General features: G+C 47.8%; 1 protein-coding gene across 1 annotated transcript in view; it reads right to left on the reverse strand.

The window, feature by feature from the left end:
- GARNL3 (GTPase activating Rap/RanGAP domain like 3) overlaps positions 1-11,362 on the reverse strand; it is a 139,452-nt gene that overhangs the window by 1,497 nt on the left and 126,593 nt on the right. Inside the window, exons 24-28 of the mRNA XM_006154090.3 lie at positions 10,467-10,574; positions 8,663-8,781; positions 5,608-5,746; positions 3,974-4,189; positions 2,236-2,362 (exon numbers count right to left, since the gene is read on the reverse strand). Coding sequence (XP_006154152.1) covers positions 2,236-2,362; positions 3,974-4,189; positions 5,608-5,746; positions 8,663-8,781; positions 10,467-10,574 — 709 coding nt within the window. The remainder of the gene's footprint in view (positions 1-2,235; positions 2,363-3,973; positions 4,190-5,607; positions 5,747-8,662; positions 8,782-10,466; positions 10,575-11,362) is intronic.

The raw sequence follows: 11,362 nt of genomic DNA on the forward strand, positions 1-11,362 counted from the left end.
GGCCATGCTATGCCTGCTTCAGGGCTTTTGAAATCTTGTGGTCCCAGAGGCTGGTCCCTGCTGTCAGAGAGGCTGTTGCCCCAGCTCAATGCCATTTCGTCAAAAAGCCTTCCCTGATCCCTCTCTCATTTGACCACTATCTGGCACTCCACCACTCACCCTCTTTTAAATGTCTTAATAGTACTGTCACTATTGAAATGATTTAGTTAGGTTATGGGTTCATAGTTTTATTGTCTGTTTCTTCACACTAGAAGGTGTAAAGTGTAAAGTCCCTGAGGGTAGGCCCTTGCATTAAGGCAAGAGTGAATGCTGCTCCTGGGACCAGGTCTAAGGTGGGTGGATGACTCCCCACTTTTTTTTTTTAGTTTTTGCTATATGGTACATGAACTCACTGAGTGAGACAGAAATCATAAATAAAGAGAGAGGGAAAGTGAGAAATCATTCCCCCTAGGGTTGTGACAATCCCTATCCTCCACTCTCCACTTGGGATTTTGGGCATGCATGCACACGTGCCCAGTGTGATTTTTCAAGCTGCTGGACCCAGGATTCGAACTGTGGTCAGCCAGGTAGGATCCAGTTGCCTTAAACTCCATGTCACCTACTGGCCCCAGGCTCCCCACTTCCTCAGCATCACCTGCCACTCTGGATTGCAGTAACTGTCTGGGCCCTCGCTGGCCTTCCCCACTGGCCTGTGAACCTCCAGAGGCACAGGTGGGGCTGGTCATCTCCATCTCCAACATCCAGCTTGGTGTCAGGGGACTGAACGTGTATTGGAGAGTGAAGCAGGCTTGAATATCCACCTCCTTACCTTACTGAGGACTGAAACAGACCACTTTCTTTTGTTCTAAAGTTTTCCTAGAGGGTTGGCAAGGGCTGTGGCAGTTAACAGGAAGTGAATCTTGCTAAGGCAGACTGCTTCGGTCCAGTGACTGTGAGACGCTCCCTACACCCTGACCCTGACACAGGTCACGTGAATGTAGGGCAAGCTGCCTTATTTCTGCTGAAGTTAAGCCCAGACATTCTTTTTTGCTGACTGACTCTTTCTGAGGCAAAGGCTTGTGCTTTTAACCAATTATTAACCCAATAATTTCTAAACCCACCTACAATCTGTAAGCCCATGCGTCTAGATGTTCTTCCTTTTCAGGCCAGGCCAGTATGAAAACTCCATGTGTTGACTGACAGCTTCCCTTCTATCTCCTGCTCTGAGAACTGAATGAAAGAGCTTCTGTGTCTAAGCTCCTGGAGCACTTTATCATGGCTAGCAGAGATTGTGTTCGCAGGCCAGTGGTCACTCATACTCTGGCGATGAATAAACCTTTTCAGACCTTTTTATAGAGCTTGGTTATTTCCATTGATACTCCACACCAGACCAAGCCTGATGCTGAAGGACAACAGGAGATATTATGGGATAAATCAGTGTGGTGCAGGAAATACTGGTAAGAGACTGAACTGCCCCTCAGCAAGGCTGTATGGCTTATATGCCAACAGTACTGGACAGTGCCTATTTCCCTGCACTTTCACAATTTTTAAAAATAATTATTTAATTTTATTTATTCATTTATTCATTTTCATTTGAGCAAAGAAAACAGACAAACAGAGAGAAGGAAAGTGAGAAAGTAAGCCACCAGGTCTGGGACTCGAACCGTGGTTGGCCATGTGGGAGTGTCCAGTACCTTAACAAACCACCACGCCACCTGCTGGCCATTGTTTAAAAAAAATCTATTGGGCTAGCAGGTGGTATGGTGGTTAAGGCGCTGGACTCCCACCTAACCAACTATAGTTTGAATCCCAAACTCGGCAGCTTGAAAATGATGACAGGCATGTGTGTGTGCATGCCCAAAATCATGACAGGAAAATGGAGAAGGGATTGCATTGTGGCCATCCCCACTAGGGAGTGATTTCTCACTTTTTCTCTCTGTCTCTGTCTCTATCCTGTATGCACACATGCCCCATGGCAAAAAATGGGAAAATAAAATCTGTCAATATGACAAGGAACAACAGTTGTAATATATTTTAATATAGTTTAACGATTGCTAGTGAGGCTGCTATTTGGCTACCCTCACATCAGCAGGCTATGCTCTCAGGGGATCCTCAGAGAAGAGCTGGATGCTGACCTCCCATCGTGGCTAGTCAGAGAGGCCAGCCTGTGCTGTCATCAGTCAGCAGAAAGGCCTCCGGGGTACTGCTGTGACTCACATGGCTGACACCTTGAGCAGGGCCTCTCCCCCTCTTTACCTGTCACTGCTACTTGATCTCACTGTGCCTGGCTTGGGGCCTCCTTGGCTTTCTTCTAACCGCTTCCGGGCTTTTGATTTGGCCTTTGGCACTCCTTCCGTTCTGGGTCCACCTTCGTCAGAGAGGCCTGGGTTGCAGGGAAGAGTCACAAGGCAGAGGGGTCATTACCACAGGGCAGCCAAGGAAACAGGACATGCTTTTTCTTCTTGGTTGGGATTAGTGCATTATTGGCCTAGAGTCAGGAAGAAAGCTGATATGGAGGGACCAGCAGTTAGCGTAATGGCTATGTTGCTGGACTCCCACGTAGTCGACCGTGGTTCGAGTCCCGGACCCAGTGGCTTAAATTCATGCCAGGCGCGTGTGTGTGCGTGCCCAAGACCTTAAGAGGAGAAAGGAGGAGAAGGGATTGCGGCGTGACCATCCCCCTGGGGTGTGATTTCTCGCTTTCTATCTCTCTGTCTCTCTCTGTCTGGCGAGCGCACGCGCCCTATAGCAAAAACCTCTCCAAAAAAAGAAAAAAAATTTAAAAAAGAAATACAGGGGCCAGCAGGTGGTGCAGAGGTTAGGGTGACTGGATCCCGCACGGTTCAAATCCCAGACCTGGTGGTCCGGAAATCTCAAAAGGAGAATGGAGGAAAAGGGGCTGTGGCATGGCCATCCCCCCACGGGGCGATTTCTCACTTTCTGTCTCTGTCTATTTCTCTTTGGTGAGCTCATGAACCTATAGCAAAGACTAAAGAAAAAAAGAAAAAAGAAAAAGAAATACAGACACAGAAGAATCTAATATAGGACTGTGATCCTTCAATCCCACCACTGCTAGCCCTGGAAGTCTCCAACTCAGAAGTCCTGTTTTGCAGAAGCAAAGTGGTTCGTAAAACAGTGGCTGGCAGGTGGACCTTCTTATATGGGAGAATGGGTTAAAAATAGCAAGGCACATATTTTACAAACAGAGGAAGCTGACTTCAGAGACCAACCAACTTTGTAAAGTCTGAGTCCTCTTCTCCAGTTGTTCAGGAAACATGGTTGCATGGGAGGGAGGTGCTAAGGTCAAACATCCTTGCAGTTTTATGTCATGTGGGTCCCAAGCCAAGTTTTCATACTAGTTTTTACTGGTTTAACATGTCACTTCCTTTTTTTTTTTTTTTTTAATTTCATCCCCATAAATATGAACACAAAGCTTTATAACAGTATAACCTTTTCCAATTATCATGTAGCTTCCTGTTTTGCTGGTCTGGCCTCCTCTCTGTACACCAAGAGGAAAGGGCATGAGAAGTATCTTGCTTTCGCAGTATCGTCACTGACCTGCCCTGCAGCTCAGGGGCTGGAGAAGCACAGAGAACTACAACTGTGGCACATTTCCACTTTTGGATATACAAATATAAAACGGTATCTGGGACCTACAGGTTATAATCCAAGACACTTTTCTAGGAAATCATACCTATATAGGTACTTGTCGTTTAAAAAAACTCTATCGCATTAGACAAAGTATTTCCTAAACTGCCTGCTTCCCCTTCACATGGCCTAAGCGGTTTCCACACCAGTAAATACAGATACCAAGATCACTGTTGGTGCGAAAGACATATGGCATTCCTTGGTGTAGAAGTATAATATTTATTTACAAATCCCTTCATAAAGGAAGGTTTCTTAGCTCCCTGCTTGTGGGGATGACACATATTCAAAGATATAACCTGCTGGTCTATTTATGAACCCTGGGAACATAAACATTGAGAACCTTTACCCAGCAGTTCCCTGCGGGTCCTGCTTGCTATTTCTTTAATCTCCATGCGAGATAGGGACAAGGAGTGGGTGACAGGTATGGCGGCGATGCCCAGGCTGATGGACGTGGGTGGGGTGATGGCCTTGGAGACCAAGGGTGATTTCAGAGGTCGCTCGATGCTTCGGCCGACAAGGTTTCTAAGTGGAATCTTGTACAGATTTTTTGACTGAATTTCACCTGAAATATGATTCAGAAAAGGACATCAGAACCTGAAGACAAGTTCATATTATTTACAAGAGAATAATTTCTTATTCCTTGATATAGACAGTGTGGAGAAAGATCGCATGTCACATGCCTATCTCCCATGTCATAAAGCGATGGACCCTGGTGGCTTGGCATTTTCTCAGGGCTTGATTTCACTCACTACTGGGTCTGCTTGCACAGGAAGGACTACACATGAAAAGCAAAAAGCTGCCCTGCCTGGGGAGTGTGCTTTATCTTAACATCAAGTGAGTGATAAAGGCAACTGATGTGGTAGGAAGTTAGGAAGTGCTGTGTTCAGAGCGACGCAATAACCACAGCAAAGGCCTCTGGGGTTCCTTGGCAAAGTCAGCCAGAGTGAGAGACCGAGTGTGCTGGGTGACATGGGCTTTAAAAACTATAAAAACCCACTATCTTTAACATCCCTAAAGGCAAAATAACTGGCTGTGGTAAGTTGGAAACTCTCTACCCCTTAACTCCCTTCTCTCTCTCTCCTTTTTTTAATCATGAAATTTCTTTTTTTTCTATTATTTATTTAATTTGTATAAAAAATTGACCAGAGAGAGAGAGAGAGAGAGAGAGAGAGAGAGAGAGAGAGAAAGTGAGAAAGCAAGCCACCAGGTCTAGGACTTGAACCATGGTTGGCGATGTGGGGGGTTGGACGGGCCTCTACCCAAGCCTTAACCGCCATGCCACCTGCTGGTCCCCATAATCATGAAATTTCTTAAGAAAGCAACCAATGGGGCCAGCAGGTGGCATGGTAGTTAAGGCACTGAACTCCCACATGGTCAACTGTAGTTTGAATCCTGGATCTGGTGGCTTGAAAAATACGCCAGGCGGGGACCAGCAGAGTAATGGTTACATCACTGGACTGCCACATAGTCGACCATCGTTCGAGTTCTGTACCTCGTGACTTAAAACTCATGCTGGGCACGTGTGCGTGTGCCCAAAATCCCAAGAGGAGAATGGAGGAGAAGGGACTGTGGTGTGGCCATCCCCTCAGAGGATGATTTCTTGTGTTTTGTCTGTCTTTTTCTGTCTCTCTAGTGAACACACACACCCTCAAGCAAAAATCTCTCTCTCTAAAAAAGAGAAATATGTCAGGTTTGTGTGCATGCATGCCCAAAATCCCGAGAGGGGAATGGAGAAGGGGCTGCAGTGTGGCCATCCTGTTGGGGAGTTATTTCTCACTTTCCCTCTCTCTGTTTCTCTTTGTCTCGCACATGCACCTTATGGCAAAACCTAGGGGAAAAGTTGCAACGAGTGCATTTAGATTCAGAATATTTTTATAGCTTTCTTTAAGTAGGCAGTACTCACATGCAGATATCTGACAATCAGCTAGAGAACTTGGAATGGATTAAAGCTACTCATAAGACAGCAAAATTGGACTTCACCTTCCCCCAGGGAAGAAGGAAGCACTGGAGCATCTCGGCCCGGGGGTGTCTGAGGAGAGCTGTGAGCACTGGCCCCCTTGGAGCTGCCTCCGGATGAGACCTCGTTGACAGCTGCGGTGGCCGTGAAGTATATATCCGACTAAAAAGAAAGAGAACGCATTAGCCAGCTGCCTGGTGCTCCAGGCCTATACCCACCGGCCCTCCTGCCATCACTGCAAAGCCTCTAGTGACTGTCCCCAGGCTCAGGGCCATATCCCTGGGTGCCTGGGGAAGGCGGCTTGCTAGTCAGACTCTCCTGAGTGTTCAGTTTCCCTTACTTTCTTGATTGATTTGTTGATCCTTAAGGGAAAACAGTCAATATTATACACACCTTCTGCAAACACAAATACAACACACTTCCTGTCAGGGCTCTGGCACCTGGAATGTCAGAACTGGGAAGGGCCTGAGGGATGCAGTCAGGCCTTCATGCAGATGGGGAAGTGGATCACTCGCTGATTCAGCAGATACGCACACCCATAATGTGCTGGCGTTGGTGGTAACTGGGATGGGGTGCTGTTCTCAGAAATTTTGCAAGCTGACTGTTGAACACAGCCATTACTAAAAATTAAATCATGTAAACTTAGTCATATTAAAAGTAAAGCTTCTAAATACCAAAATGTAACCTTCCTAATTGTCTAACTCTGTTCTTGAATTTTTTTTTTTTTTGGAGAGATTTTCACTGTAGGGCGCGTGCGCTCGCCAGAAAGACAGAGAGAGACATAGGGACAGAAAGCGAGAAATCACCCCCCAGGGGGGATGGTCACGCTGCAATCCCTTCTCCTCCATTCTCCTCTCGGGATCTTGGGCACGCACGCACACACGCCCGGCGTGAGTTTTAAGCCACCGGGTCCGGGACCCGAACCGCGGTCGACTACGTGGGAGTCCAGCGACATAGCCATTATGCTAACGGCTGGTTCCCTGTTCCTGAAATTTTGAAGCTCCACAGTATCTGTGTGGTGGAGACACCTATGATGTAGCTACCGCCCACCTTTCCAACTTCACCTGCAATGGCATCACAATGGAAGCTTAAAATCAGTCACGGGGGTGGGGAGGGGGCTATTCCACCAAACGATTTACAATACTGTCAATTAGAGTTTGATTTGTTATTGATTATTGAGCCTTAAATGCAGATAATGTTAATAATGAAGACTAAACTGAATATGCTGATTCTAGTGCTGAAGCTTTAAGAAGGTCCATTTTAATGACTATGATTTGTGTGAGAATGAGTAGTTTGATAGCCGATCACATGGACTTATGACAGTAAAGGCACTAGAAAAAAAAATGAGTGGATTGAGATAGAACCCCTGTAAAATGATGGTGGCTGTAGGGTGGCTATGGATACAAGAGCGCAGCAAAAATTTAATAAAAACTTGGGGGCTGGCAGGTGGAGTGGTAGTTAAGGATGTTGGACTCCCACATGGCTGACCACGGTTCGAGTACCAGAACTGGTGGCTTGCTTTCCCACTTTGTTTCTCTCTCTCTTGCTCACTCTGTCCCTCTCTGGTCAAATGAAATAAATACATGAAGCTAAATAAAATAATTCTTTAAAAAAATTAATGAAAAATTTTTTTCTTTTTAAAGATGGAGTCTTGGGCCAGTCAATGGCGTGGTGGTTAAGGTGACTAGATCCCACACAGCTAGCTGTGTGGTTCGAGTCTCAGGCCTGGAGTCTCATACCAGGTACATGTGGATGGATGCCCAAAATCCTAGGAGAAGAACAGAGGAGATGGGTTTGCAGTGCAGCCATCCCCTCTAGGGGGTGTCTTTCCCCACTCCTTCTCTGTCTCAGGTAAGCATGTCCTATAGCAATCCCCCCTCCCCGCCCCCCCAAAAAACCCAAAACAACAATAACCAAAAAAAGCCACAAAAACAAAACAAAAACCAAAAACAACCAGGCACTTTATGTTGCTCTCCTCTGGCCTCAGCCTCCCATTGGGGGTCACAGGGGCATGCCACCATGCCTGGATCTTGCTTTCAGACAGGGTCTTGCCAGCTGTACACTCAAGTTCTTCCTGCCCCAACTTCTAGAACTGCTGTGATGAGATTCGTGCTGCTGGGCCCAGTCTTTAGGGTGGACCAGGATCTTGAACCTGGGGCTCCCATATGGTCCCAGCCTATACAGCGTGGTGTCTTAGCCACACACAGTACTGCGGCTGGGCCAACAAAAGCATTTTGTGAGAACCAGTTGGCTAAATGGATTTTACAGTAAATAGCATTATATATTTTACTTGCAAATTGTAAGCTACTTTTATATCATCAAAATGTACTATCAATTAATGTGTGACTATATCTGCGGATACACACACATTTTCTGGAGTACTGGTGGACACGTGCATACCAGCTCACCACTGGTGCCATGTCAGTAGACAAGACAGCCAGCCCCTGCTCTCAGAGAACTGCCAGTGTGGTAGGGAAGGCTGACACATGGGCAGATCGACAAATGCCAGCTTGGAGAGAGTCCCAGGGCATGTAGCAGGGGAACTAGCCCAGGGGCCGAGGGAGACTCCGTGGGGCTGATTCAGGCGAGCGGACCGTCTGGAATATGTGCCAGTGTAGAAGATGCCTTCGATGCCTCTGTGTTCCTGCTTTCCTGGGGCTGCTTAGACTGGGTTATTAGACATCAATTAGTTGATTCAAATTCAAATTGAGTATAGAAGCAGAAGAGGAAAGGGATATGGCAAATTCTTACTTTTCTGGATTGGTACTATCCTTCAGTCCAACAAGACATGTCCACAGAGACAGGATAACTGACCCTGTGTCTGGTGGGGGACTTCCCTATGGGACTGAGTGCTCCCAGCTGCCACCAGCACTGAATGACTGAGAGAACTGAGCCAAGGAGGTCACACAGGACACCCCAACTGATCAGGCCATGCCACTTTTCCTTTTCACTCTAGCATCCGACCAGCTGTGCTGTCGGCACCAGCCTAACCTGACGATAGGTGGCTTCCATGCCCCCAAATCTCACAGTGCATGGCCTCCCAACGCCCCTCAGGGGTCATAGCCCAGTCCTACTCACCCTAGAGGCCACGAGCTGCAGCTGTGGCACGACTGCCGTGTGGACCAGGTTCCCGTTCACCACCAGGCGGATCTCCATGGAGTCGGTGGTGAAGGCCAGGAGGTATGGGAAAGCACAGACTGCAAGGTAACCACTGGTGTTGGCGCTCGGCTCACTGGTGGCTGCAGACAGGCTGTCCCTGCCTCCAGGTCAGCCTCGCTTCTCCAGAAACTCCCACCCCCCTTCCTCTGGCTGCTCCTCTTTTCACTTCACCTGTGTATGACTCCCTGATGCTAAGATGGCCTTCACTTCCAGCGGCCTCACCTTAGTCGTCACGCTGCTTCCAGGAGGGGTGCACTGCATCCATTTCCCGTTGCCATTTTCCCTACTGAGACTCCAGTGACCTGATCTTCTGGTGACCCACTTGCCAAAGTCCCGTGGGACCTTAACCTCTTCTTGCCCAGACTATACAGCCTGGTACACCTTCTCCTGAGCAGGTGCCACCCTGCCAGCAAACCCTTTCCTGTGCTCATTCTTCAAGGCCTGGCCTGGGAATCGCTGCAGTCACTCACTCCTCTCTGTATCCAGGCAATGGCTCTGTTGTATCCCTCCCAGCCCTCAGTGTCCCTGAGTTCATAGATTGTGACCCCTACAGGTGGGGCCCCCTTCCTGAACCAGTTCTTATGACATGCTGACTTCCAACACTGCTGCTGCCTGGCTGGCCTGTGACACCCGCCCGTGTCTGGTCTGTCCTCAGGTTGGCCCTTCTCTCTGCCTTCCCTCCATCCAAGGCCTATCTGCACTCCCGGTTTCCCTGGTGACTCTGCCTACTACATCCAGGTCTCTGCCCTTGATCCCTCGAGTGACCTCCAGTGTGTGGCTCAAGTCCCGGGAGTCATTTTCCAGCCTTCTCTCCTTTCTGCCACGTCTAATCTGTCTTCAAAGTCTGACCAGTCCTCCCGGGATCTTGGATTGGTCCGTCTATACTCCTCTTAAAACTACATTACCCTATCAACAAACAGTTTGATTGTCAGATATATTCTTGGGTCTGATCTGACTCTCAAAAGTTGGGATCTTGAACCACAAACATGAAGGCCATTGCTCATGTTCAGACATCTTAGCAGCAGGCAAAACTCCTGAGTTTCTGATTCTAGGCTTTTGAGCTACCAAATGTATATTAGGTCACTGGAAAAGTCATGATACATTTTTACATAGAAAAACATGTTACGGGGGACCAGCAGGTGGCATGGTGGTTAAGGCACTGGACACTCCCACATGGCCAACCACGGGTCAAGTCCCAGACCTGGTGGCTTGCTTTCTCACTTTTCCTCTTTCCCCCTCTCTCTTTGTGTGTCTTTCTCTCTATTCAAATTAAATTAAATGAATGAATAAATAAAATTAAATAAATAATTCTTAAAAAAGAAAAATATGTCATGGCTTTTCTGATGACCCACAGACCGGAGCTGAAAGCATTGTACTCCTCCCTGTCAGCCAGCATTTGGAGGCTAGAGACCTTGCTCTAGAATTTGAGAAGGAGGAAAGCGATGTCCAGGAGTGAAATGAAGTGCGGGATAAAAACTGAGTGTGGAAACGTGATACTTAATGGCTCCCGAATGCTTCCGTGCAGGCACTGAGAACTAGGGGACAGTAGAAGACAGCAGTCCCAAAGGAACAAAAAGGGAAAAAGCTGAAGAGTAAAAGAACATGGAGTGTTGGTCGTACATGAAGGTGGTGGTTCAGCTGTAAGCCGTGAGTTGCTTACATGCGATTGGACGGTTCAGCTGCCCTGCTAAGGGGGAAAGTGTCTGATGAAGGTTTTTCTTACCAATCGCGTACGGAGCCTGGTTCCAACAGAACTGGAAATCAGACGCAGAGGGTTGAACCAAAAAAGAGCCACCATTAAACGGGCAAACCTTTTTATAGATGCAACTGTCTGCAATGAGAACAACGGCAACTCATTTTTGTTAGAAACCACCCCGGGATTGCTGTAATTAGAGAAATGACAAATAGGCCACAGGCCTGTCTGCAAGCCTCCGATCTGCTAGCTCTTCATAAACAACCAGAACCGACACTGGCGTGATGCCAGATAAAGAGGGTCGCAGGCATCTAGCCAGGATAATACCCGGATACACACACCGTGGTAAGTGGGAGAAGTTACCATGCTGCCAGGCCTTGTGCTCTGAAAACATCCCATGTAATCTGTGTGACTCTATGAAACAGGTGGTACGACACTCATTTTACAGAGAACAGTGAGGCTAGGAGAGGTGAAGTTTTGAGTTGTTGGAAAAGTCGCTTTTTTCACAGAAAAACATGTCATGACTTTTCCAACAGCTCAGTAGTTTGTTCCAAAGCATCAAAGGAATTTGACTGGATTCTTTGGCTCCAGCTGAGAGCAGACCACCTCTCTACTCTGTGCTACACCGCCAGAGGGTTTTCTCAGACCTGTGTCTGACCACCTCACTCTCTCCCTCTCCCCTAGGCCGGGTCTGCCCCACTCCCTGCCTTCCTCACCTCTGCACTCTATCCACATGCTAGGCTTCTCACTAGAGTCTGCCCTGGCCCATTACACTGTGTCTCGCAGCCGACAGCCCTGGCACACAGAGGTCCTGCTCTGTGGTTAGCAAGCACAGCCTGAAGCGGGTGGGGGAGGGGAGTGGGTGCTGAGTCTTGAGAGAGGTTTAAGGACCTGGCAGAGGGAGGAGCTCAGAGTTTCCGACCTTT

This window comes from Tupaia chinensis, unplaced genomic scaffold (genome assembly GCF_000334495.1).
Source record: "Tupaia chinensis unplaced genomic scaffold, TupChi_1.0 Scaffold000394_1, whole genome shotgun sequence".
Classification (NCBI taxonomy): domain Eukaryota; kingdom Metazoa; phylum Chordata; class Mammalia; order Scandentia; family Tupaiidae; genus Tupaia; species Tupaia belangeri.